Genomic DNA, 26,788 nt, shown 5'->3' with positions numbered 1-26,788 from the left:
TATTCAGAGAATTCGAATTAAAAGCATAGAGTAATGGGAATAAGGGCAAACCTGATTAGAGGGATCGATTAAAATCGAATGGCACGGCTGGGTTTGCAAAGCAATGTTAGGGTTTGCATGAGATGTGGGTGAAAAAGTGTGTGAGTCAGAGTGAACTTTTCAGAGCTGCCTGGAGGTTGCTGCAGATTAGCTCGTCTTTCTCCTTCTCTCTCTTTTTCTCTAGTCTCCCTTTGTTCTACTGAAACTCTGGTATTTATAACCTGACTTCGTGGCTTGGTGGGCTCAAAATGAAGGCAACTCAAGCCCAACACTTTTCTGTTATATTCTGAAACGCGTGGTCTTCGCCTAGTGAAGGATTTGCTCGCCTAGCGAGCATGACAGTTCAGATTCGCTAGGCGAACCATTCTGCTCGCCTAGCGAGCATGACAGCTCAGGAATAGATCTTTGCTCCTTCAAGATTAGCGTTCTGAATGATGAATAGACCCCATTTGAACCTGTTGGAAGTAACTCAAGTCTTTCCCTTGTGTTGACTGATTACCCGGATAGGAACCACAAAGTGTCTTGGATGATGTTCAAGCTTCTTGGATCCGATTGACATGATGAAATGCAATATGACATGTTAAATGACCTAAAAAATGAATGCATGAATGAAGAGGGCAAATTTTGGGGTGTTACAGCTGCCCCTATTCAATCATCACCTAGCCCGAGCAGGATGAAAGCGAACAGCTTATTAGACAAACAGGGTGAGCTGTGATTGAATACCAAAGACAGACCGAAAATTTGCGCTCTGAGTTCACCACAAAATGCTGAAATACACCGCGCTGTTTATTTTTCTTCCGATCCTCTGGCTGAATCTGAATCAGTCTTCTGACTTAACCTGGAGTTTCGATCCTCTGGCTGAATCTATACTCAATTTAGTCCTCTGGTTGGATATTAATTTTGATTTTGTCTTCTGGCTAGACATGACTTCGATCTTCTGGCTAGATCTACTTCTATCTTCTGGATAGATCTGCTTGGTTTCGATTCTCTGGCTGAATTTTCGGTCTTCGGGCTAGACCTGACTTCGATCTTCTGGCTAGATCTTCTTCGATCTTCTGGCTAGATCTCATTCGTTCCGATTCTCTGACTGAATCTATTTTCGGTCTTCGGGCTAGACCTGACTTCGATCTTCTGGCTAGATCTACTTCGTTGTGATTCTCTGGCTGAATCTATTCTCGGTCTTCGGGCTAGACCTAACTCCAATCTTCTGGCTAGATCTGGATTGTTTTGATGATAAATTCCCATCATCAGGATCTCAAATCTGAGGCATGCGCTGGTTGACCCTCTTTCGAAATCTACACCCAATCTTCGTGCAGCTTCGAGAATGTTCCACCTTTTTTGGACTTTGTACATATTCTTCAGGCTAGAACATGTTGTAACGACCCTTCAATTAAACTTTGTTTTTAAATTGCAATCCGCGGGCTGGATCCTCTTGCAGGTTGATTTTCTGTTGAATTGTCAATCTATCCCTCTGGCTGGCTTGCTGAGGAAGTAACGCTTGTAGGCGACTCTCTGGCTGAATCTTTAAATTGAACCTTAGGCTGGCTCATTGGAAAATGATTCTCAGGTTGAATCTTCGAAATGATCCTCATGCTGGATCACACACACTTGATCCTCTGGCTGAATCTCATGACTTTGGTTGTAAAACAATTCTTCAGTCTGCTTTTGAAGAACCTATTTATCAGCTGATGTGTATGCTTAATATGCATGCAAATGTTATGCATGGTGCAAAAATGAAATCTGCTTGGGGAAGCAAACTCCGGTAGGGAACGGATCGCTGTATCAATCCTTGGACGCTCTGTGGGGAATGATCCGTCTGCCGGGACCGGGGAGCCACCAAAAATAAATCGGCTCTCCCTTTTTTGAAAAGTTGACCTTGCTGGGGAAGTATCAACTATGGGAACTTTGTTTGGTGAGGCTCTGTGAGGAGAGTATGTGGGGAAAGCACTTCTTGGGGAAATGTCGTAGGCATCGACCTTTGTTGGGGATATGAACTTGCTAAACGTCCCCAGGCTGAGGATCAAAACAAATTTGTTAAAATAATCTGCCGGGGAATGAGATGAACACTGGGAACACCACCCTCTTGTCTGTTGGGTATGCGACTACTCCGCTGTTGCTGGGGATCCAAGGTGCAACTCTACTAGGGACATGCTCTGTTGGGGAGAGACTTTTTCAACCGCTTGGGGATGAGGATTCACGACTTGGCATCCGGTTCCTGTGACCTGCAATCACACACGTATGTCCCGGGGGAATTACTCGATTTGAATTCACCGTCCGGGATTAAGCACATTCAAAACAATTTTAAATGTTTTCCTGTGCAAATCATCTGCAAAAGCCACCATTATGTTCATATGCAATATGTTTAATCAAGAATTCAAACATCTTTTGCAAACAAACTGATAAATGAAAAATAAAGAGGCTTTTTAACTGAATTATTTGACTTTTACTGGTTGAAAAATTTGTGTAAGGAATAGGCGAGTACATCAGGAAGCTGATCCCTGAAAAGAGGTGATCGCTATAAATTGAACAAAAGAAAACTATCCTAATGGCAATGTGGATACGGGGTCCCACTGAGTTTCGACTCTGCTATGGCTCGTATGTCCTCAAGACGCTCTGCTCATCTTGCTTTCTGAAGTGGATGATTAGTCGATCTTTAACCTTCGAAGATTGCCGGATTGAATGAAACGGTGATATAACACGGATGAACTTAGATCGCAGTCATTCGCTTATTCCCTAACTTTTGCCTGGATCGCCCTTTTCGGGTTTTCAATCCACCGGGATACCCTTTTTTGCCTGAGCCGCCCTTTCGAGTTTTCGACTCACCGGGTGTACATTTTTTTTTATATCCCTAATTTTTGCCCGAACCTTTTTCTTTTTTATTTTATTTTTATTTTTTTTTGTTCGCCGGGATGCCAATTTTTGCCGGGACTATTCTTTTTACTGTCCAGCGGGTCTATTTTATGCGAAGTATTTTTTAACTGCGTCTGAGTTGACAGGGTAGCCAAAGCATCAGCAAATTGGTTTTCTTCACGAGGACCGTAATGCAGCTTCACCGTCGTAAAGAAAGTCACCAATATTCTCGTGTAGTCTCTGTAAGGAACCAAATGAGGCTGATGTGTATACCATTTCCCGTTGGTTCGATTGATGACCAAAGCTGAATTCCCGTATACCTCCAGACTGGTCATCTCTTCCATCCCCAGCCAGGCTCTGTTGAATATTTCTACCATCAGACAGAAATCAAGTATCCCCAGCTAAGAAAGGGTCATCAATACAAATATCTCCAACCAGAATATTGGGATTTATTTTCCCCCGGAAGAACTTTCCCCACGCATAATTCATTCATTACATCATTTCACAGCATACGCATGCATACAATGTTCGCATTTTTTTGTCGAAAGCATAAAACATCTCATGCATCATGACATGGCTTGAAGCTAACTTTATTTTTCAGGTTAATTATCCTCCTGATACAGTCAAAACAAAGGTCCATTCAGATGGACATCTTTATCGATTACGTTCAAGATTCAAATACATCTCTCAGATATAGTCTATATGAACATTCATTCTGACAAGCATTCTGATATCCTCCTAATGGTGGCATCTTTAAGCCCACCCCAAATATTTATTGTAGATACAACATATACAAGCATTATCAGATATAGCCTAACGTACAGTTCATTCTGATTCAGCTCAACATATGATTCATTCTGCAACTCCAATACGGTCTAGCGTACCCATTTGGATCTTCAAATCCTCAGATACTACCTAGCCTACGGTACATTCCGGGGTGTAGTCTAGCGTACGACTACTTTATTCTTCAGATACAGCCTAACGTACGGCTCATTCTGCAACTCCAATACGGTCTAGCGTACGACCCATTTGGATCTTCAAATCCTCAGATACTACCTAGCGTACGGTACATTCCGGGGTGTAGTCTAGCGTACGACTACTTTCTTCTTCAGATACAGCCTAACGTACGGCTCATTCTGCAACTCCAATACGGTCTAGCGTACGACCCATTTGGATCTTCAAATCCTTAGATACTACCTAGCGTACGGTACATTCCGGGGTGTAGTCTAGCGTACGACTACTTTCTTTTCAGATACAGCCTAACGTACGGCTCATTCTGCAACCCGGATACGGTCTAGCATACGATCCATTCCGATTCTTACTTCATCAGATACAGCCTAACGTACGGCTCCTTCCGCAACTCAGATATGATCTAGCGTATGATCCATTCTGATCCTTTATCCCCATGAAGTCGACAGCCTAATGGATGACTCACCATACGGTCTAGCGTACGACCCGGTGTGGCACCCATGTCTTCAAATTGGTCTGACATACGACACAATCTGAAGCTCTCATCATCAAACTTCCTGGATGGCATCTTTAAGCCCATCTCCATCAAGACTAACTATTGATTAACAAGGGCAAATTTTTGGGGCATTCTAGTGTTCAATAATCTTCCACCTCCAGACCACGAATGGTGTACATACCATTCTAACTCTCTCGGTTCAAGAATATTGAACAGGGGCAGCTGTCATACCCCAAAATTTGCCCGTTAATATTACAAGGCATTTTTCAAGGCACTCCAACTTATTTTTCAAGACATTGATCTTAAAGGAACAAAGACCCAGCACACAGGTGGCCAAATCCTAAAAATGACTTAAACTGGCTTGCTCGCTAGGCGAGCAAAATCCTTCGCCTAGCGAACTCTTCGCTGCACCACTCGCCTAGCGAAGCTTGCGAATACCAGAAATTTTGGGCTTCATTCTGAGCCCATCAGGTCACAAAAGTTATTATAAATACCAAGACCTCATTCAGAAAAAGGGGGATCAGCAGACAAAAAAAAAAGGGACAGACGGACGGAGACAGAAAGAAGGAACAGCAAACCCTGGAGGCTAACCCAGAGAATTCAGAGCAACCCTAAAGGAAACACTGAAGGAAACTCATCTGCACAAAGGTTACCTCCGCCCAACTCAATCCGGCACCAACCCTAAGAGTGATCTGCCAATTCAACGTTGCAATTCAATTGACAACAGGTTTGCACTACCACTACTGCTTTATGCTTCCAATTTACACGTGGTATTATGATTGAATTTATAAATATATCTTAGATTTTGCATATGGATTTAAATATGTATGGATATCTTGAATGTTTAGCCATAAAATTTCTGTAATGGATGCCATAGGGTGTGGAGCTTGCTGAAATCGTACTGTTCTTAAATTCAAAACCCGCAGTCGTTCGCTAGCACATCACTAAGCGAACATGTAGTGAGCGTTCGCTAGGCCCTCGCTAGGCGAGGCAGCAGCGAGCATGACAGTCGCTGACTTTTCTGTTCTGATCTTTGCTCATCTGACATGTTTTATCATAGCCATGCATTGTATACCTGACCCTATTACTGTTGTGATTCCTTTTGTTTGGTGCAATTCTCGATTGCACCCTGATTTGGTATTCTGACCTGTTTGCTGAATTTTGTAAGGGCTCACATACTCCTGGAAAAGGTAGCTTGCTAGGTATTCCACTTTATTTGTGGGATAGCCCTGTGGAGATTCATCCTAATTACCTAATTGATTATAATGTGGAGATTCATCCTAATTACCTAATTGATTATAAAATGTTGCCTTTGAATATATGATCTTGGCCCTCTCTTTGTTGCCTTACGGTATTACGGTCATGTCCCGCGAATGTGGGGATACACTTAGCAAAGACCCTTCGATTAAATCATCATGTCCCTATAAGATAAATCATAGTCCCTCGGATGTTGCCTGCGAATATATGATTTTTGTCCCTCGATGACCCGTCGTTGTAGCCTACGGTTAAATGATGATCGTCCCTTCGAATGCTAAGGCATCCTTACAAATGTTGCCTTCGATGACCAATTGATGACCCTACGATGTCTCTTTTACATCCAAAGGATAAAACTACTTACTTCTCAATAGTAAGGACAGTTTTACCCTCATAAGGATAGGAAATACCCATAAAGACCTTGGGTAGGTATAACTCTTAAATGCTGAATCACAATTCAAAATACTTTTCACACTTCACACTTTGCAAAACATCTATTAGAAAATCACCACTTGGAATACATTCGTACTAGAATCATTGCCAAGTTATATTTTTCTAAACAGCTTTCAAAATTAAACGAGATAAATACTTTGTATACATTCGTACAAGAATCATTACAAAGTTAAACTCTCTTTTCAAAACATTTTCTAAGCAGTTCACAAACACTTTTTCAGACAAGAAAAACATAAGTGATCAAGCAATTAAGAGCCCATGGATAACCATGGATACAAAGGGTGCTAACACCTTCCCTTTGTATAATGTACCTCCCGAACCCAAAATCTAATTAAGGTCTTTCATGTTCTTTTCCACCTTTCCTTATTGGATAAAAGAAAAGTCGGTGGCGACTCTTGCTATCCGCGACATTTGCTTTCCAAAGCAAAAACACACGAAGTCAGTTCACCGTATGACAGAACTGGCGACTCTGCTGGGGACCACAAAGAGAGGTTACCTTAAAAAAAATAAAAAAAAAACAAAAAAAAAAACAAGATCACTTATTTGAATTGTCTGATTTACTTTTAAGGGATTGCTCGGGTATTTTATGCTTGAGTGAAAGATCTTACACCCGGATCTAGTGTACCTTAGGTAAGTAGCAATAGATCACCGCGACTATCCGGCGTATACTGGAATGGTTAAAATGATGGCTACGATTAATGTGACACTTTAGATGTCCTGATGTTCCTCATGTTTACTCGAGGAAAAATTTGGCGTCTGCGTGGTGTCATCAAAGCATTGACCAGACCTTTAGAACCCTAATTGACTCATCCTAGCCATTAGAAAGTAGTGAGATAACTGACTTCGGTTCCGACTGGGGTTGGTTGAGACTCGATACTACACTCTTTGAGATTGGACTTTAGGGAAGCTTTGGTCAACCACTTGGTGTTGCACTGAAGTGGACTTAAAGGAAGGTCAATGATTGGAGATCCTTTTAGAACCCAGTTACTATTCTAGGACAAGTTGAACCAACCAAACTTCAGTGGGGAGGGTACTTACCTATGGAACTCATGCAAGCCTTAAAACTTAGGAATGATTGTTGTGTGACTCACTACGCCAAAAAGGTTTTTTAACAGCGCATCTTAGACAACGCTTTTAAAAGAAAGCGTTGTCTAAGGTTAAAATAAAAATAAAACACGGAAAATGTTCTAAAAAAATAATGAAAGCGCTGTCTAAGGGGGGGGGGGGGTCTTAGACAGCGCTGTCTAAGACCCCCCCTTAGACAGCGCTTTTAGAAAGCGCTTTTAAATATAGACCTTAGTCAGCGCTTTTGAGAAAGCGCTGTTTAAAGTCTTTCAATTAAAAAAAAAATTAAAACCAAAAGCGCTGTCTAAGGTGGGGGTTTAGAAAGCGCTTTTGGAAAGCGCTGTCTAAGGCATATCTTAGAAAGCGCTTTCCACAAAAGCGCTGTCTAAGGTCTAATTAAAATTAAATTTCAGACTTCTATTTTCGTTCTCAGTTCTTTTTGTTTTCCCTCCTGCGATTAAACCCCTCCAGCGAACCCTAACAGCGAACGAGAATACATTGTAATCATTCGGTTTCAATACCAGAAAGTGTTTGAAGAATCGGTTTCAGAACGTCATTTCTACTGCGGTATGTTCTTCATTTCTGCATTTTTTCATTTCTGATTCAGTTCGTCATTTCTACTGCGTTTTGTTCGTCATTTCTTAACATTTTCATTCATTTGGTTTCAGGCATTGCAAGTGTTTGAAGAATATTTCATTTCTGAAAGTGTTTGAAGAATCCTTCATTTCGGTATGTTCTTCATTTAGGGAAATATCAGTATTTGTAAATAACTTCATCAGTATTTTTCATGCTCTGTTATTTTGTTTGGTTCAATGCTTGCTCTTTTTGTTTGTAAAATACACTGTTGATGCTCAATTGCCAACCCTAACTGAATGAGAAATAAAAATTCTTGTTCTTGTCTTTATGTAAGTGCAAGCATCTTTCTTTATCATCTAATATGCAAATATGAATACCTAACAATATCACATTAATTATGAGTACTATTTTTGTTGCATTATTCTACATGTACATCAAGTATTTTGTCCAAATATTTGAATATAAAGTTTAGGCGAGTAATGGGGTCCATTTATAGACTTTTAGATTGAACACATAAGATTTTGGACATGAAACATGGTTTTCCCACATAAAAAGGTAGGTAGGTAGTATTAAATTTCATACATTGTTTTGTTACAGTGTCTGTGTCTACTTGACTTTAAACTCTAAATATCATTTTGGATTTAGATGTTCAATATTGTTCAAACTTCATGTTTCCTTAGTGATTATACTTGAAGATTGAATAGGTAGTTTTTTTTCTTTTTAACTGTGAAAGTGTTGTTCATCTCACTTTCATTCTAAAGGAACAAGATTTCTCCCATAAAATGATTGAACGAACTCTAATATAGTTATAGGTATAGTTATAGGTATATTGTAATAGAAAAAGTTTGATTCTTGTAATATAAAAAATGAAAGTGATGAGGTAATTAAAGTTGGTATATTGGCGTATCGGATACGTTATTGAAGTTTATATTAACATTGGTTATGTATAGGTTTTTGAAGTTTAAAATGAATTGAACTTTATAATTGTTAGGATATTCAAAGATACTACCTTAGTTATGTATTTTCGTCTGGATTAGTTGTTTACTTTAATAAGTAGGAAAACCATGGATAAAACATGGATCTGTGCCGATCGAATGACCAAAGAGTACGAGAGTGGGGTTTTGGAATTCGTTAAGTATGCTGTTCAACACGCTGAAAACCCCAGACGAATGAGGGAATTTGGATCAATTCATCCGTACGCATTGCTAAGAAACAAGTGATTAATATTCCAACAAAGAAAAGAAAGAGATGTTAGTGACTTAGGTAAATTATCCATGGTTTCTTTATTTTTTTTTTTCAATTGTTTTGATTATAAGTTATATGTGATAATGCATGATTTCATTATATTTTTGTTTTCAATTGCTTTGATTATAAGTTATATCTGATAATGCATGATTTCTTTATTTTTTTGTTTTCAATTGCTTTGATTATAAGTTATATCTGATAATGCATGATTTCGTTATATTTTTGTTTTCAATTGCTTTGATTATAAGTTATATCTGATAATGCATGATTTCTTTATTTTTTTGTTTTCAATTGCTTTGATTATAAGTTATATTTGATATTTGATGGTTTCCTTGGTTTATTACAGGTTAGACATGGCTGATGACCAACATGAGGAAGTTAGTAAAAAAGTATCCGCGAAAGAAGAAATTCGAAGAGGCATCACAGTAATGAGAAGGGTGGTCCAAGGAAGATCTCGAGGCATCATACTAGATGTCTATTGGAGCAACCAGGGACAGCTTATAGAACCTAATGGGCATACCTTAACTAGTTTTATCGGTGCACTAGTAAGGAATGAAATTCCCATTACATGTGATGATTGGAGAAACAAAGAGCTGAATGAGTCCAAAGAAAAAATTTGGAGTGAGATAAAGGTACAATCATTTGGCCCTTAATTATACGGTATCAATTATGTTTTTTCAATTACCGATACTAACTATCAATCTGTATGTTTTTCTTAGCGATGTTTTAACATCGAAGAAGAAAGAAGAGGTTTTTGTATGAAATTGGCCGGAAAGCTTCTAAGAGGGTTTCGGACATTTTTATCATCCAAGTTCCTTAAGGATGCGGATGGTAATTTTGTGGATGCGGAGCTTCCTAAAAAATATGAAAGTTTGATATCGGCTGAAGAATGGGAAGCTTTCAAATCCAAAAGACAAGACCCGGTTTTTCAAAGAATAAGTGCTACAAATCGGGAAAGAGCATCAAGTCCCGCATATCCGTACCGAAAAGGACGTGTCGGGTATGGACGCTTAGAACAATCCATGGTAAGTATTTATAAATTACGATAACAAATTTGTTCATCATATATTAGTTTTATCTGATCAAATTGTATGACTTAATGTGTAGCTGCAGAATGAGGAAAGTTCAGAAACATCTCTTCCTGCACATGTTTTGTGGAAGGAAGCCCGTGTGGGCAAATCTGGAGTTCCTCAAGAAGAAGTTTTACACGTATACCAGAAATGTGTAAGTATAACATTTTTTCATTAATTGAATAACATTTTTATACACAAATATTTGACAAGTATACGGTACTCATCTGATTTTTCAGGAGGAGCTATCTCAGTCTTTATCTCCCGATGATACTAAGGGCATACTTAGTCGGGCATTAGATGTCCTTGAGTATTCTGGTCGGGTGAGGGGTAAGGGATTTGGAGTCACTCCGACCTCCCTGAGTATTAAAAAAGGAAAGGCTCCTAGTAATCGGGAGCTTCATGCAAGATTGGAAGCCATGCAAGCTGAGCTTGATGCATTGAGGAGAGAAAGAGAGGCTAGCGCCTCAACAGTATACAGAGATGCTTCGGACAAAGACAGTATCAACTGTACCTTTCAGCCGAACATTCCAGAGGTAATTACATATAATTGTCTTAAATTGAACTATTTGCTTAAATTATGTATTTGACATATATACACATTAACGATTTCTTGTTATTATTGGTTTTAGGGCATTTCCCATTGTCAGCTGTATTTGTCGTCACCATACTATCGGATGGTTGGCAAGGGAAAAGTGCATAACGTTAGCGGAGTATTACTCCACACTAGAGAGCTCCCTGCTGGATGTTTGAAGGTATCAGTTGATATTGCAGTTGAGCCGAATGCAGCATTACCATATCCTAACGATGATTCGGATGCAACAACGGTGCACGAAGCAGTAGGTTCGTTTGTTGCATGGCCGACAAACCTCATATGCGTAGGATATGAGGTATGCTTAAAACTTATGTTAACTTTAATGTGTATATTCAAAGTTTAAAATTTATGCTTAAAATTTTACTTACATATTTTCCTTGGTTATGTTAAATAGACTCCCACAAAATCCAAATCAAAAGATAATGCGATTCCACGGCATACCGAGTCCACGGTTTCAAGAAAAGAGGTAATATACAATTATATGACATATATTCATGGAAGTTGTTACATTCTTAATTTGATCTAACTATTTATATGACATGTAGCTTCAAGAAAATGAGGTTAGCAATGCCTCCGCACAACAAAAAAAGGAGGTTAGCAACGCCTCCGCACGGGTAAAAAGTTCTGGTGCTAAGAAGACCGTAGCTAGGAAAAAACCTACCACCAAGTATAGGTCGTGCCTCAGGACATTTCTAGAGATGACCGATATACCGACCGGAGGTGTTCGGACTGTACATATGGAGGTAGGGATTTTCGGCTTTGATTACGACCAAATGATTGGTAATGAAGACTTCATGCAAGTTTTTAGTCATGAAGAAATCGGCGTCACCGTTGTCAATACATATATTAGGTAAATCCGGTCTACTTTGTTTTATTAATTAAACAACTTATGTTAATGATGTTTACTTTATGTTAATCCGGTTTACTTTATGTTTCAAAAGAGGTGTTAATGATGTTTTTATATTAGGTTTTTGTATGACAAATTGATGCGCCCCAATGGTTTGGACGTGTCATTCGGATTCTTAGGACCCGCGACCGTCAACTTAGGTTTAATCTTAAGTAGACCGGATACCGTGACGGAGTACGTTCTTCGGATCCTCATGGACAATAAAGATGCGGAGAAGTTGTTTTTTATACCGTTTAATACCGGGTTAGCATTTCATTCTAAATTCATCTATTATAATTATTTTCCAAGTTACCATCTAACATTTGCCTAATCATTACAGTGGACATTGGTTGTTGCTCGCAATCAATCCTATCCGAGAAATTGTGTATTATCTTGACTCGTTAGGAAATGATTGGACAACATACCCGGATATGAAGGTCCTAATTGACACGTAAGTGAGAATGTTCAAAATTTTTCTTAGTTTATGTGAATTGTTCTAATTGCTTCATTTTTATTTTATTAGCGTCCTACAAGCTTTTCGGGCCCAACGAGATATCCAAACCTCGAGGAGGGGCGCCAACTCCATTACATGGATTAAAGTGGCGGTATATTTTTAATTACCATATTTTTTATTATATTAGTGATGACACTTGATAAAACTTAGGATTTATAATCCATATTTTTTTTTCATATGTAGTGTCCTCAACAACGTAATCAAATAGATTGCGGGTATTTCATGTAGAGGTTTATGCGAGATACTCTTGCTTTGGGCCGATTAAAGATTCCCACCGATGTATGTATTTCTAACTTATGAGTTATTTTTATATTTACACATATCTCATATAATTAAACAGTTGGAATTAATTCAAAATATGTTATATTATTATGTAGTACTTTGATGAATTCAAGTGTGCATTTTATACAAAGGATCAAGTGGACGAAATCAAAGAGGAGTGGTGTCAATTCATGATAGAGCTCAATGTTTGTTCATAAATTTGTGTAATTAATGTGTACATTTGTAGTATATGTTATGACTTGTAAATGTGTACATAAATTTGTATATATTTTGATACATTTAAGGCAAAATTGGTTTGAATTGGTATATATATATATATAATTGGTAGAAAAAAGGCCAAAATGGCATATATAAAATGTGATAATTGTCTGTCAAAATCTGGTTGAAAACAGGTAGAAATTCTGGTTTATAAACCTGGAAAAAATGTGGTTTAAAACAAAAGCTTCAAAAATTTTCGTATACCTTAGACAGCGCTTTTGTAAAAAGCGCTGTCTAAGGGGGGGATTAGAAAGCGCTTTAGGCAAAAGCGCTGTCTAAGGGGGGGGCTTAGACAGCGCTTTTTGAAAAGCGCTGTCTAAGGTATACCTAAAAAAATTAAAATAGGAGGGTCTTAGAAAGCGCTTTTGGCCAAAGCGCTGTCTAAGGGGGTGGGGCTTAGACAGCGCTTTTCAAAAGCGCTGTATAAGGTATACCTAAAAAATTTAAAATAAGAGGGTCTTATAAAGCGCTTTTGGCCAAAGCGCTGTCTAAGGGAGGGGGGGCTTAGACAGCGCTTTTAAGATTTAAAAAAGCGTTGTCTAAACCTTTAGCAGCGGAGGTTTAGACAGCGCTTTAAAGCGCTGTCTAAGGCTAAAAAAAGCGCTGTCTAAGGTCTTGTTTGTTGTAGTGACTTGCTTGTGCTTGTTATTTACTTAACATCATAACATTATAACATCATAACATCATAACATCATGAAATCATGACATCATGGCATTGTACTAACCATTTCATGGACTTTAAACATTGAAAACATTTCATACATTGCATAGCATAACATAACATTGCATAACAGGTATTCTAAAGGATAAATGTTCTCACGGTCTTCCTTCTAAACAGAAAGATGGCTCTCGAACAAACTGTCAAAGATCTCCAGGCTCAAAATGCTCAATTCCAGGAAATGATCTTGAGCTTATCCAAGGGGCAGGAGGAACTGAAGGCTCTATTGCTCGAGAAGAAGAAAGACAAGAAAGCTGTGAGTTACATTAACCCGGGAAGAAGGCTTAAAGGACAGGCCGCAGGAGTCAAGATTAGAATTCCGAAGGATCAAGAAGAGGAGACAGAAAATGATTCGGAAGAGGAGAATGTTGATCCCTTCAACCCTGAGGACGACGATGAAGATTATGAAAATGAACAGTACTCTCCAAAAGATGATAAGTATAAGTTGCTGGAAGAACGCATGCTAGCTATGGAGGGTCAAAAGACGCCCGGTCTGGATTTTGAAAGCTTAGGTCTGGTCTCTGATGTGGTCATTCCCCGCAAATTCAAGGTCCCTGCTTTCACTAAGTATGATGGTGCGTCTTGTCCTCAGATGCATCTGAGAGCTTATGTGAGAAAGATTCAGCCGTATACCACTGATAAGAAGCTATGGATCCATCTCTTCCAAGAGAGTCTGTCTGGCACACAGTTAGAGTGGTATTATCAGCTCGAGAGCTCTAACATCCGCACCTGGACTGATGTAGCGACAACTTTCTACAAGCACTACCAGTATAATTCTGAGTTGGCACCTACTCGGCTACAGTTGCAGAATATGACTATGGGATCTAAAGAAAGCTTCAAAGAATATGCTCAGAAATGGAGAGATTTGGCTGGCAGAGTCAAACCCCCTATGACTGATCGAGAATTAGTGGACATGGTCATGAGCACACTGACTGGCCCATTCTACAGCCATCTATTGAGGAGTTCCTCGTCGGGTTTCACTGAACTTATATTAACAGGTGAACATGTTGAAAGCGGCATTCGAAGTGGAAAGATACAAGCGGCTACCTCTGATCCTCCGGAGACTCCTAATGTCATCACTGCTCCTCTGCCTAATCTTGACAAGACTGTCAATGCTGTGGAAGATGCTGATAACGATTGTGACTTGGATAGCTGGATTTTCCTAACAATTGGTGACGGACTCGACAATTGGAAGGCTGAGGACACTATCCTGATTTCCTTTAGTCAGGAGTAATTGTTATTTCTTATTTTAATGTATTAAATTTTGTTAAAGGTTTTGTCATTTTCATAAGCATATTCACATTCAATAAATCAATGGACTTTTTTTTTTTGCATTCAAATATTGCGCTCTTTATCTTTCCTGTCATCTTTTAAACCAGCTATGTTTTCTCACACATACTCACGTAACAAATTGCCGATCCATATCCATTCTGGATCCTGTTGATAGTAACTCTGCTACTGTTCATTATGACTTTGAAAATCCGATCTACCAAGCCGAGGATGGAAGTGAGGAAGATTGTGAAGTCCCTGGAGAACTTGCCAGACTGTTACTGAAAGAAGAAAAGACCATACAGCCGCATGAGGAATCAATTGAAATTGTAAATCTGGGTACTGAAGTAGACCAGGAAGAAGTCAAAATAGGAGCAGGCCTGGAAAACAGTGTCAAAGAAAGATTGATTCAGATGTTACATGACTATGTAGAGGTTTTCGTTGGAAAAATCAAGAGATAATATGGAATGATGAATGTCAAGAAGCTTTAGACAAAATCGAGAAGTATCTCCAAGAACTTCCAATTCTTATGCCACCAGTTGAAGGAAGACCTCTAATCATGTATTTGAGCGTGTTAGAAAATTCAATGGGGTGTGTGTTGGGGCAACATGACGAGTCTGGTCGAAAAGAGCATGCCACATACTACCTTAGCAAAAGTTTACCGACTGTGAAACAAGATACTCGCAGCTCGAGAAAACTTGTTGTGCTTTGGCTTGGACTGCTCGCCGACTAAGACAGTATATGTTGAATCATACCACTTTATTGATTTCTAAGATGGATCTTATATACATCTGAGAAACCTGCTCTCTCCGGAAGAACAACAAGATGATTACTGAACTCTGCATGCAGTTCAAAATAAAACACCATAACTCTTCTCCGTACCGGCCAAAGATGAATGGCGCCGTAGAAGCTGCTAATAAGAATATTAAGAAGATCATACAAAAGATGACAGTAACATACAAAGACTGGCATGAGATGTTACCCTTTGCTCTTCATGGTTATCGCACTTCAGTGCGCACTTCGACAGGGGCAACTCCTTTCTCTTTAGTATATGGAATGGAAGCCGTCTTACCAGTGGAAGTTCAGATTCCCTCTCTAAGAATCATGAAAGAGGCGGGTTTAGACGAGGATGAATGGGTTCAGACTCGACTCGATCAGATAAATTTGATTGATGAAAAGAGACTCGCGACTGTTTGTCATGGACAGATATATCAGAAGCGCATGACCCCAGGCGTTTAATAAAAAAAGTCAAGAGACAGGTGTATCAAATTGGCGACCTGGTGATCAAGCGTATCATTCTACCACAAGGTGACCCCGGAGGCAAATGGACTCCCACATACGAATGGCCACTTGTAGTTAAGAAGGTATTCTCTGGTGGAGCCATGATACTTGCTACAATGGATGGCGAAGACTTCCCACATCCCGTGAACGCAGACATAGTTAAAAAATACTACGCGTAAAAGAGACCCGCTAGGTCGACGTATCTAGGCAAAAGTAAGGGCATCCCGGCGAACCAAAAGGGTTCGGGCAAAAATTAGGGATAAACATATAAAAATGTACACCCGGCAAGTCGAAAACCTGAAAAGGCGGCTTGGGCAAAAAAGGGTATCCTGGTGGACTGAAAACCTGAAAAGGCGGTCCAGGCAAAAATTAGGGATTTAAAGCGTATGACTATGTCCCGTTCTCAGGCAGCTTCATCCAAGTTCAAGGGACTGAACAAGCCAATCACTTCTATCCGACAGCAGAAGATGAGATGCTTGAAGACATAATGACAGTAGTAGAATTAAAATCAACAGGGCTTTTCCTTCATAGCTTGTTCTTTATGTTCTCGACAATTTCCTCTTACTAGGATTTTTGTCTCCTTGTATTCAAATTGCCTGTTTATAGGCCCTCTTTCAAAATCAATACAATTTTATCTCCAAAAAGATGCTTTTGTTTTACTTTCTCTGTTTTGTTTGCGTAAACGTCCATTGATTTAATTTGAATTGGTATATGCATTTGAATATGATCGATGTTTATCAAAATACATGCATAAAACGGAAATAACAATTACTAAAGACTTCAGGATCGAGGAGAAGGTCTAACCATGCTTTCCAATGAATCTGGTTGCTAATTCTATTCCCCAGCAAAAACCAGTTACTCCCTAGAAGAAATTGGCATCGCTGGACAGACTGGTCATCTCTTCCATCCCCAGCCAGGCTCTGTTGAATATTTCTACCATCAGACAGAAATCAAGTATCCCCAGCTAAGAAAGGGTCATCAATACAAATATCTCCAACCAGAATATTGGGATTTATTTTCCCCCGGAAGAACTTTCCCCACGCATAATTCATTTATTACATCATTTCACAGCATACGCATGCATACAATGTTCGCATTTTTTTGTCGAAAGCATAAAACATCTCATGCATCATGACATGGCTTGAAGCTAACTTTATTTTTCAGGTTAATTATCCTCCTGATACAGTCAAAATAAAGGTCCATTCAGACGGACATCTTTACCGATTACGTTCAAGATTCAAATACATCTCTCAGATATAGTCTATATGAACATTCATTCTGACAAGCATTCTGATATCCTCCTAATGGTGGCATCTTTAAGCCCACCCCAAATATTTATTGCAGATACAACATATACAAGCATTATCAGATATAGCCTAACGTACGGTTCATTCTGATTCAGCTCAACATATGATTCATTCTGCAACTCCAATACGGTCTAGCGTACGACCCATTTGGATCTTCAAATCCTCAGATACTACCTAGCCTACGGTACATTCCGGGGTGTAGTCTAGCGTACAACTACTTTCTTCTTCAGATACAGCCTAACGTACGGCTCATTCTGCAACTCCAATACGGTCTAGCGTACGACCCATTTGGATCTTCAAATCCTCAGATACTACCTAGCATACGGTACATTCCGGGGTGTAGTCTAGCGTACGACTACTTTCTTCTTCAGATACAGCCTAACGTACGGCTCATTCTGCAACTCCAATACGGTCTAGCGTACGACCCATTTGGATCTTCAAATCCTCAGATACTACCTAGCGTACGGTACATTCTGGGGTGTAGTCTAGCGTACGACTACTTTCTTTTCAGATACAGCCTAACGTACGGCTCATTCTGCAATCCGGATACGGTCTAGCGTACGATCCATTCTGATTCTTACTTCATCAGATACAGCCTAACGTACGGCTCCTTCCGCAACTCAGATATGATCTAGCGTATGATCCATTCTGATCCTTTATCCCCATGAAGTCGACAGCCTAATGGATGACTCACCATACGGTCTAGCGTACGACCCGGTGTGGCACCCATGTCTTCAAATTGGTCTGACATACGACACAATCTGAAGCTCTCATCATCAAACTTCCTGGATGGCATCTTTAAGCCCATCTCCATCAAGACTAACTGTTGATTAACAAGGGCAAATTTTTGGGGCATTCTAGTGTTCAATAATCTTCCACCTCCAGACCACGAATGGTGTACATACCATTCTAACTCTCTCGGTTCAAGAATATTGAACAGGGGCAACTATCATACCCCAAAATTTGCCCGTTAATATTACAAGGCATTTTTCAAGGCACTCCAACTTATTTTTCAAGACATTGATCTTAAAGGAACAAAGACCCAGCACACAGGTGGCCAAATCCAGAAAATGACTTAAACTGGCTTGCTCGCTAGGCGAGCAAAATCCTTCGCCTAGCGAACTCTTCGCTGCACCACTCACCTAGCGAAGCTTGCGAATACCAGAAATTTTGGGCTTCATTCTGAGCCCATCAGGTCACAAAAGTTATTATAAATACCAAGACCGCATTCAGAAAAAGGGGGATCAGCAGACAAAAAAAAAAGGGACAGACGGACGGAGACAGAAAGAAGGAACAGCAAACCCTGGAGGCTAACCCAGAGAATTCAGAGCAACCCTAAAGGAAACCCTGAAGGAAACTCATCTGCACAAAGGTTACCTCCGCCCAACTTAATCCGGCACCAACCCTAAGAGTGATCTGCCAATTCAACGTTGCAATTCAATTGCCAACAGTTTTGCACTACCACTATCGCTTTATGCTTCCAATTTACACGTGGTATTATGATTGAATTTATAAATATATCTTAGATTTTGCATGTGGATTTAAATATGTATGGATATCTTGAATGTTTAGCCATAAAATTTCTGTAATGGATGCCATAGGGTGTGGAGCTTGCTGAAATCGTACTGTTCTTAAATTCAAAACCCGCAGCCGTTCGCTAGCACATCGCTAAGCGAACATGTAGCGAGCGTTCGCTAGGCCCTCGCTAGGCGAGGCAGCAGCGAACATGACAGTCGCTGACTTTTCTGTTCTGATCTTTGCTCATCTGACATGTTTTATCATAGCCATGCATTGTATACCTGACCCTATTACTGTTGTGATTCCTTTTGTTTGGTGCAATTCTCGATTGCACCCTGATTTGGTATTCTGACCTGTTTGCTGAATTTTGTAAGGGCTCACATACTCCTGGAAAAGGTAGTTTGCTAGGTATTCCACTTTATTTGTGGGATACCCCTGTGGAGATTCATCCTAATTACCTAATTGATTATAATGTGGAGATTCATCCTAATTACCTAATTGATTATAAAATGTTGCCTTTGAATATATGATCTTTGCCCTCTCTTTGTTGCCTTACGGTATTACGGTCATGTCCCGCGAATGTGGGGATACACTTAGCAAAGACCCTTCGATTAAATCATCATGTCCCTATAAGATAAATCATAGTCCCTCGGATGTTGCCTGCGAATATATGATTTTTGTCCCTCGATGACCCGTCGTTGTAGCCTACGGTTAAATGATGATCGTCCCTTCGAATGCTAAGGCATCCTTACAAATGTTGCCTTCGATGACCAATCGATGACCCTACGATGTCCCTTTTACATCCAAAGGATAAAACTACTTACTTCTCAATAGTAAGGACAGTTATACCCTCATAAGGATAGGAAATACCCATAAAGACCTTGGGTAGGTATAACTCTTAAATGCTGAATCACAATTCAAAATACTTTTCACACTTCACACTTTGCAAAACATCTATTAGAAAATCACCACTTGGCATACATTCGTACTAGAATCATTGCCAAGTTATATTTTTCTAAACAGCTTACAAAATTAAACGAGATAAATACTTTGTATACATTCGTACAAGAATCATTACAAAGTTAAACTCTCTTTTCAAAACATTTTCTAAGCAGTTCACAAACACTTTTTCAGACAAGAAAAACATAAGTGATCAAGCAATTAAGAGCCCATGGATAACCATGGATACAAAGGGTGCTAACACCTTCCCTTTGTATAATGTACCTCCCGAACCCAAAATCTAATTAAGATCTTTCCTGTTCTTTTCCATCTTTCCTTATTGGATAAAAGAAAAGTCGGTGGCGACTCTTGCTATCCGCGACATTTGCTTTCCAAAGCAAAAACATACGAAGTCAGTTCACCGTATGACACCGAAGCTACAACAAATAAGGAAATAAGAAACCCGGGGATCTCTCAATCTAGCATCGTCAAAGAAAGCGAGTCAGTACAGGTAATCAGAATAAACCTCCAGATGGTATCCCACAAATAAAGTGGAACACCAAGCAAGCTATCCCTGCAAGAGTATGTGAGCCCTCACAAAAAACTCAACAAACAGGTTAGAGTAACAGGATGGAATCAGGAGAAAACAATGCCATGACGAGCACAAAACAGATTGGAGAAAACAGAAAGAACAGCTACTGTCGCGATCGCTGCTGCGTCGCTTAGCGAAGGCTTAGCGAAGCCTCCCTACAGGCTCGCCTAGCGATGGTGCTAGAGAACGCCTGTGGGTTTTGGGTTCTTCATGGATAACAGTACGATCTCAGAAACCCCAAACCCTGTGGTCTCCATCTCAAAAATTAAGTGATTAAATATTCAAGGTATTGTTTACACGTTCATGCATATCTAAACCCGTGGGCAAAAATTAACGATACCTCATACATTCAGAGAATTTGAATTGAAAGCATAGAGTAATGGGAATAAGGGCAATCCTGATTAGAGGGATCGATTAAAATCGAATGGCACGACTGAGTTTGCAAAGAAATGTTAGGGTTTGCGTGAGATGTGGGTGAAAAAGTGTGTGAGTCAGAGTGAACTTTTCAGAGTTGCCTGGAGGTTGCTGCAGATTAGCTCGTCTTTCTCCTTCTCTCTCTTTTTCTCCAGTCTCCCTTTGTTCTACTGAAACTCTGGTATTTATAACCTGACTTCGTGGCTTGGTGGGCTCAAAATGAAGGCAACTCAAGCCCAACACTTTTCTGTTATATTCTGAAACGCGTGGTCTTCGCCTAGCGAAGGATTTGCTCGCCTAGCGAGCATGACAGTTCAGATTCGCTAGGCGAACCATTCTGCTCGCCTAGCGAGCATGACAGCTCAGGAACAGATCTTTGCTCCTTCAAGATTAGCGTTCTGAATGATGAATAGACCCCATTTGAACCTGTTGGAAGTAACTCAAGTCTTTCCCTTGTGTTGACTGATTACCCAGATAGGAACCACAAAGTGTCTTGGATGATGTTCAAGCTTCTTGGATCCGATTCCGATTGACATGATGAAATGCAATATGATATGTTAAATGACCTAAAAAATGAATGCATGAATGAGGAGGGCAAATTTTGGGGTGTTACACCTACGACATAGTCAATCACATCACACATGATTTCGAATGGTAATCTCCAGTCAGGTGGTTTCATGATATGTGCGGTGATTAAAGATGTTTTTAATTGTTCAAACGCTATTAAAAATTTCTCATCAAAGATAAAGTCAGCGTCTTTCATTAATAAATCAGTCACTGGTTTGGTAATTTTCGAGAAATCTTTGATAAAGCGTCGGTAGAAACCGGCGTGTCCTAAGAAGCTTCGTATTTCTTGTACGGTTTTCGGAGGTTGAAGATTCTCTATGATTTCGATCTTAGCTTTGTCTACTTCAATTCCTTTACCAGATACTACGTGTCCTAACACGATTCCTTGTTGGACCATGAAATAGCATTTTCCCAGTTCAATACGAGATTCACCTTTACGCATCTTTCAAGTACCATTTCAAGGTTTGATAGACATCCTTCAAAGCTCTGCCCACAAACAGAAAAATCGTCCATAAAGACTTCCATAATGTCGTCTATAAAATCAGCGAAGATTGACATCATGTATCTTTGGAATGTTGCGGGAGCGTTGCATAGTCCAAATGGCATTCGTCGATAAGCAAATGTACCATAAGGGCATATGAAGGTTGTTTTCTCTTGGTCGTCAGGATGGATAGGAATTTGAAAGAATCCTTAATAACCGTCTAGACAGTAGAAGTGGGAATGCTTAGCCAATCGTTCAAGCATTTGATCAATGAAAGGCAGAGGAAAATGATCCTTTTGAGTGGCGTTGTTTAGTTTCTTATAATCGATGCACATTCTACTTCCGGTCACAACTCTTTGTACTATAAATTCGCCCTTCTCATTCTTAACAACTGTAACACCCCCTTTCTTGGGTACTATATGAACGGGGCTAACCCATTGACTATCGGAGATCGGGTATATGATTCTTGCATCTAATAACTTCTTTACTTCATCCATGACTATAGTACTTATGATTGGGTTGATCCTTCTCTGGTGTTCTCTAGAGGTTTTACAATCTTCCTCTAGCATAATGCGATGCATACAGATAGAAGGACTTATTCCTTTTAGGTCGGCAATGTTGTAGCCTAACGCAGTTGGATATTTTCTTAAGACATCGAGTAACTTTTCAGTTTCAATCTATCCTAAGTCTGCATTGACTATTACTGGTCTTTTGAGTTCAGTGTCTAGGAATTCGTATCTTAGGTTCTTTGGTAGTGTTTTTAATTCTAAGTCTGGTTTCTTCGGGCATGGCATGTGATTGGGTGTAAGTGCTAAGCATTCGCTCAGACTATCATTTTGGTATGGTTCACGCCAATTATCATCTTCAAAGATTGGAGGGATTTGGATTTTCATTATATCAGAATATGTGGTTTCTTGCATCTCCATCTCTCTTACGCACTCGTCTATGACATCAAGTAGATAACAGGTATCGTCTATAGCTGGCACTTGTAAGAATTATGTCAAGATGAATTCAACTTTTTCTTCTCCAACTTCGAATGTTAGCTTACCTCTCTTTACGTCTATTATGGCTCCGGTGGTAGCTAAGAATGGCCTTCCTAATATAATAGGTGTAGTGGTATCTTCTTTGATGCCCATGATTATGAAGTCTGTAGGAATGTAGAATTGTCCTACACGTACTAGGACATTCTCTAGTATACCTACAAGATATTTGATTAAGCGGTCAGCTAGTTGAACAGACATCTTCGTTGGTCTTAGTTCTCCCATGTTGAGCCTTTAACAGATGGATAAGGGCATTACACTAATGTTGGCTCCTAAGTCGCATAGAGCTTTGTCTATGACGAACTTTCCAATGACACAGGGTATGGAGAAACTATGTTGTTTTGGATTATTGCGCTACACTCAGCAGTAAGTGTAATTGTTTCGTTATCTTATATCTTTTTCTTATTGGATAGGATCTCTTTAAGAAACTTGGCATATAAGGGCATTTGTGTGATAGCTTCTGTAAAGGGAATTGTAATATTCAGTTGCTTCAGAAGTTCAACAAATTTCTTAAATTGCCCTGCAGTTTTAGAATTTGCGAGTCTTTGAGGATACATAATGGGTGGTGTATAAGGTGGTGGAGGCACATAAGGTTTTTCTTTCTCTTCGGCCTCTTGGGTGTTATCTTCCTTCTCCTTTGGTTCACTTACCTTATTAGTTGCTGTTTTGTCAGGTTTTTGGTACATGGCAGGATTTTGGAGTCTTGGATCTACGGGTTCATCTAGTTCTTTTCCACTTCTCAATATAACGACATTTGCATGTCCTTTTGGATTAGGTTGTGGCTGTCCAGGAAATGTGCCAGCGAGAGCGGCAGTAGATGCTTGTTGAGCCACTTGTGAAATCTGTGTTTCAAGCATTTTGTTGTGGGTGGCTAAGGCGTCTACTTTGCTCGCTAATTGTTTAAGTTGCTCACTAGTATGTATGTTTTGGTTCAAGAAGTCCTTGTTTGTTTGAGCTTGGGTAGCGATGAATCTTTCCATCATTAGTTCAAGGTTGGACTTCCTAGGAATGTTAAGAGCATTATTAATTGGCTTTTGATATCCAGGTGGAATAGCGGGTGCTTGGCCAAATGCATACAGTGCGTTGTTGTTCTTATACGAAAAGTTATGATGGTTTTTCCAACCTGGGTTGTAGGTATTCGAATAAGGATTTCCTTGTGCGTAATTTACTTGCTCAATGGGGACTCCTGCTAATATCTGACATTCTAGTGCAATGTGTCCAGGAATTCCATATAACTCACGATTTGAAGTCACGGCAACCACGGTTGCTGCGGGTGGTATGGTCAAGTTGTCTAGCTTTTGAACAAGGGAATCTACCTTCGCATGGACATGGTCAAGGCTACGGATTTCGTACATTCCACCTTTTGTTTGGGACTTTTATATTGGAGTTCTTTCACTTCCCCATTGGCAATGGTTTTGGGCCATGTTTTTAATGAGTTGATAGGCTTCGTTGTATGGCTTATCCATAAGTGCACCGCCCGCGGCAACGTCTACTGTCACTCTTGTGTTATACAGAAGCCCATTGTAAAATGTGTGAATGATCACTCAGTCTTCGAGACCGTGATGTGGACATATCCTCATCATGTCTTTGTATCTCTCCCACGCGTCGTAGAGAGATTCTGCATCTTTTTATCGAAATCCATTGATTTGAGCTCTCAGCATAGCAGTTTTGCTAGGCGGAAAATATCGGGCTAAGAAAACGTTCTTCAGTTCTTCCCATGTAGTGATTGAGTTGGATGGCAAGGATTGCAACCAAGCCCAAGCTCGGTCTCTTAGAGAGAAAGGAAAAAGGCGTAGTCTTATCGCATCTTGAGATACACCATTCGCCTTCACAGTGTCTGCGTACTACACAAACTTGGTCAAATGTTCATTAGGGTCGTCCGTAGGATTTCCAGCAAATTGATGTTGTTGGACAACTGATAATAATGAGGGTTTCAACTCGAAATCGTTTCGATCGATAACAGGGGCAGCAATGTTGTTGTGAGGTTCTTGTTGGGACGGGATAGCATAGAACTTAAGAGGACGATTATGTGGTCCTACTGTAGCCATGGTTGGTTTTTCAACTGGTTCAGTAGTAGGAAAGAAGATATCGGGAATATTGTACCTTCGTTGGTACTCTAGTATTCGGCATCTTAGATATAAGAAATGCTCTAATTCTGAGATTGGTGGTACTAAGTTTTCGCCTTATGAGCGAGTACTTGGCATACAATCGAGAAATAAGGGAAAGGAAATTAGTTTTTACCTTAGTCTATACTGCGCAACGAAAGAATCACACTATTTGACTAAATCAGGTTCCCAGCAACGACGCCAAAAACTTGATACTTCTCGTGACTGTATATAAAATATAGTCTATCGGATACTTGACTGCAAGTGCACAGTCTAGTCGTTTAGTTTTAAAAGATATCAAACCTACAGGGACCGATGGTCAAACTAATTCTATCGATGTTACTATGTTTAGCTAAGGTGATGATTTTTAGAGGTTTGGCTTAACAAAAATTAAATCTAAGGAAGTTAAGTTTTTAAGAAAATATTAATAGATGGATATCAGTATGCAACGCAGTAATCGTCAGGGATTCGATAAGTCACCGGTGTATATTTTAATTACCAAATATCTTTTAGTAGAAAATACTCATTTAAAAGGCTTTATCTCACACTCTCGTGATTGTGGACTCGGACTATACTTTTAAGTCAGAATGTACGCTCTCGCTGTCCCATTTGAAATTAAAAATACTTTTTGAAAATAGATAAGTTCTAATTGCTTTTAAAGTGTTCTCGCTATTTTTAAAATGAATGCCTAGTTTTTACTATCCAGTTCGACCCTCACGCTCTCGCGATTGTCGGTTCTAACCTTAATTAATTTCCCACTCTCGTGGCAAAACCGTATTAAATAGCTCCTCACTCTCGTGACAAAGTTAATTAAATTCAAATTAAAAACCATAGCCAGAAAGATTATTTGAGAAAAGAAGTTTACACCGATTATTATTAAATCCCGTCTAACTAAATTGTTTACATACCGATAATGGTAGTTTAGCCGAACATATTAATTAATGCAAACACAGACGAACACAAACAAATTAACAATAAAGCAAACATGATTACTTAATAATAAAGAAATAATAATAATAATTGAATAAAAACCTGGAACTTTGATTAATCGAATATGCTGAATCTTGAAGTACTTGAGCAGTCCTCCACAGGTCGGTAGGATTCTGCTTCTTCGAAACAATTGCCTAAACTAAATTAAATAAATTGCAGTAGTTCCCCAATGTAGGAAACTACTACCTTTGGCTAAGTGAAAAACGGAAAGGGAAAGGAAAAATCAAAGCTCTGAATGGAACGGTAAACAAATTGCGGTACAAGAAAACAATGTTGCTGAAGAAAAATAATAGAAAACAAAATTGCGGTGGAAAATAAATACAGAAAAAATAGCTTGAGAGTTTGCTTCTGGGAGGAAAATAAAGCGTATCTTAGGTTTCCAACTTCCATCCTTTTATAGTATCCAATTGGTCTTCGTAGTTGAGAGAAATAAGGGTGACTTGGTTGAGTGAGATATTCACGGGAAAGTGGGTTGAGGAGCGAAAAATGGGGCATGTGGATCACTTCTGTTGAACAATTCATTACGATGCCTTTTGCTTTGTGACGATCGTGGTGGGCCTGTGACTTTCATCACAACCAGGGCGTGACGGTCGTGACGGGGCTTGTGACGGTCGTCACCTGCACAAGATTTATATTTTCTGTTGTTTCTCTTCTGTTTCTTCTTCTTTTCCTTCCTTTTTCTATACTTTGCTCATTTAAGCATGGGAATTGAAATACTTGCAAAAATAACTCGAACACTTACAGAATAATCGGAATATAAATGAAAATGGTACGATTTTTGAATGTAAATCAAGGCAAATATACGATATATTTTTGTGTTATCACTCGTTACCTACAGTTCTAGTAAAAACAAATCGATAAATTAAAAAATATCATATCATTTTATATTTTTAACAACAGGAACAATTTTTTTTAATTTTTTATTGTTGAGTAACGAAATAATCACACTTATTTCAAAATGCATAATACTTTTGAAATTCTGGTATCAGATATGAGATGTCGAAGGTAATATCAC

General features: G+C 39.4%; 1 protein-coding gene and 1 non-coding gene across 2 annotated transcripts; both read left to right on the top strand.

The window, feature by feature from the left end:
- Positions 1-10,072: 10,072 nt before the first annotated feature.
- Positions 10,073-11,180, top strand: LOC127121119 (uncharacterized). The gene is made up of 4 exons (XM_051051712.1): positions 10,073-10,171; positions 10,257-10,553; positions 10,650-10,907; positions 11,007-11,180. Exons 2-4 carry the CDS (start codon positions 10,437-10,439, stop codon positions 11,136-11,138), a joined length of 507 nt encoding a protein of 168 aa, XP_050907669.1. The 5' UTR covers positions 10,073-10,171; positions 10,257-10,436; the 3' UTR covers positions 11,139-11,180.
- Positions 11,181-24,232: 13,052 nt separating this feature from the next.
- On the top strand, positions 24,233-24,339 carry LOC127124090 (small nucleolar RNA R71). The gene has a single exon (XR_007803728.1). It is a non-coding gene; the product is annotated as a small nucleolar RNA R71 (small nucleolar RNA).
- The last annotated feature ends 2,449 nt before the right edge of the window (positions 24,340-26,788 follow it).

The sequence above is a fragment of the Lathyrus oleraceus genome, chromosome 2, assembly GCF_024323335.1.
Source record: "Lathyrus oleraceus cultivar Zhongwan6 chromosome 2, CAAS_Psat_ZW6_1.0, whole genome shotgun sequence".
NCBI lineage: Eukaryota > Viridiplantae > Streptophyta > Magnoliopsida > Fabales > Fabaceae > Lathyrus > Lathyrus oleraceus.
This window is presented reverse-complemented; position numbering and strand designations above follow the sequence as displayed.

What these genes read in the sequence shown, in the direction of transcription:
- LOC127121119 (XM_051051712.1), top strand. Translation starts at nt 10,437, where the DNA reads ATGCAAGCTGAGCTTGATGCATTGAGGAGAGAAAGAGAGGCTAGCGCC. An exon ending in TTCAGCCGAACATTCCAGAG is followed by an intron (nt 10,554 to 10,649) that starts GTAATTACATAT and finishes TATTGGTTTTAG; the next exon opens with GGCATTTCCCATTGTCAGCT. An exon ending in TCATATGCGTAGGATATGAG is followed by an intron (nt 10,908 to 11,006) that starts GTATGCTTAAAA and finishes TATGTTAAATAG; the next exon opens with ACTCCCACAAAATCCAAATC.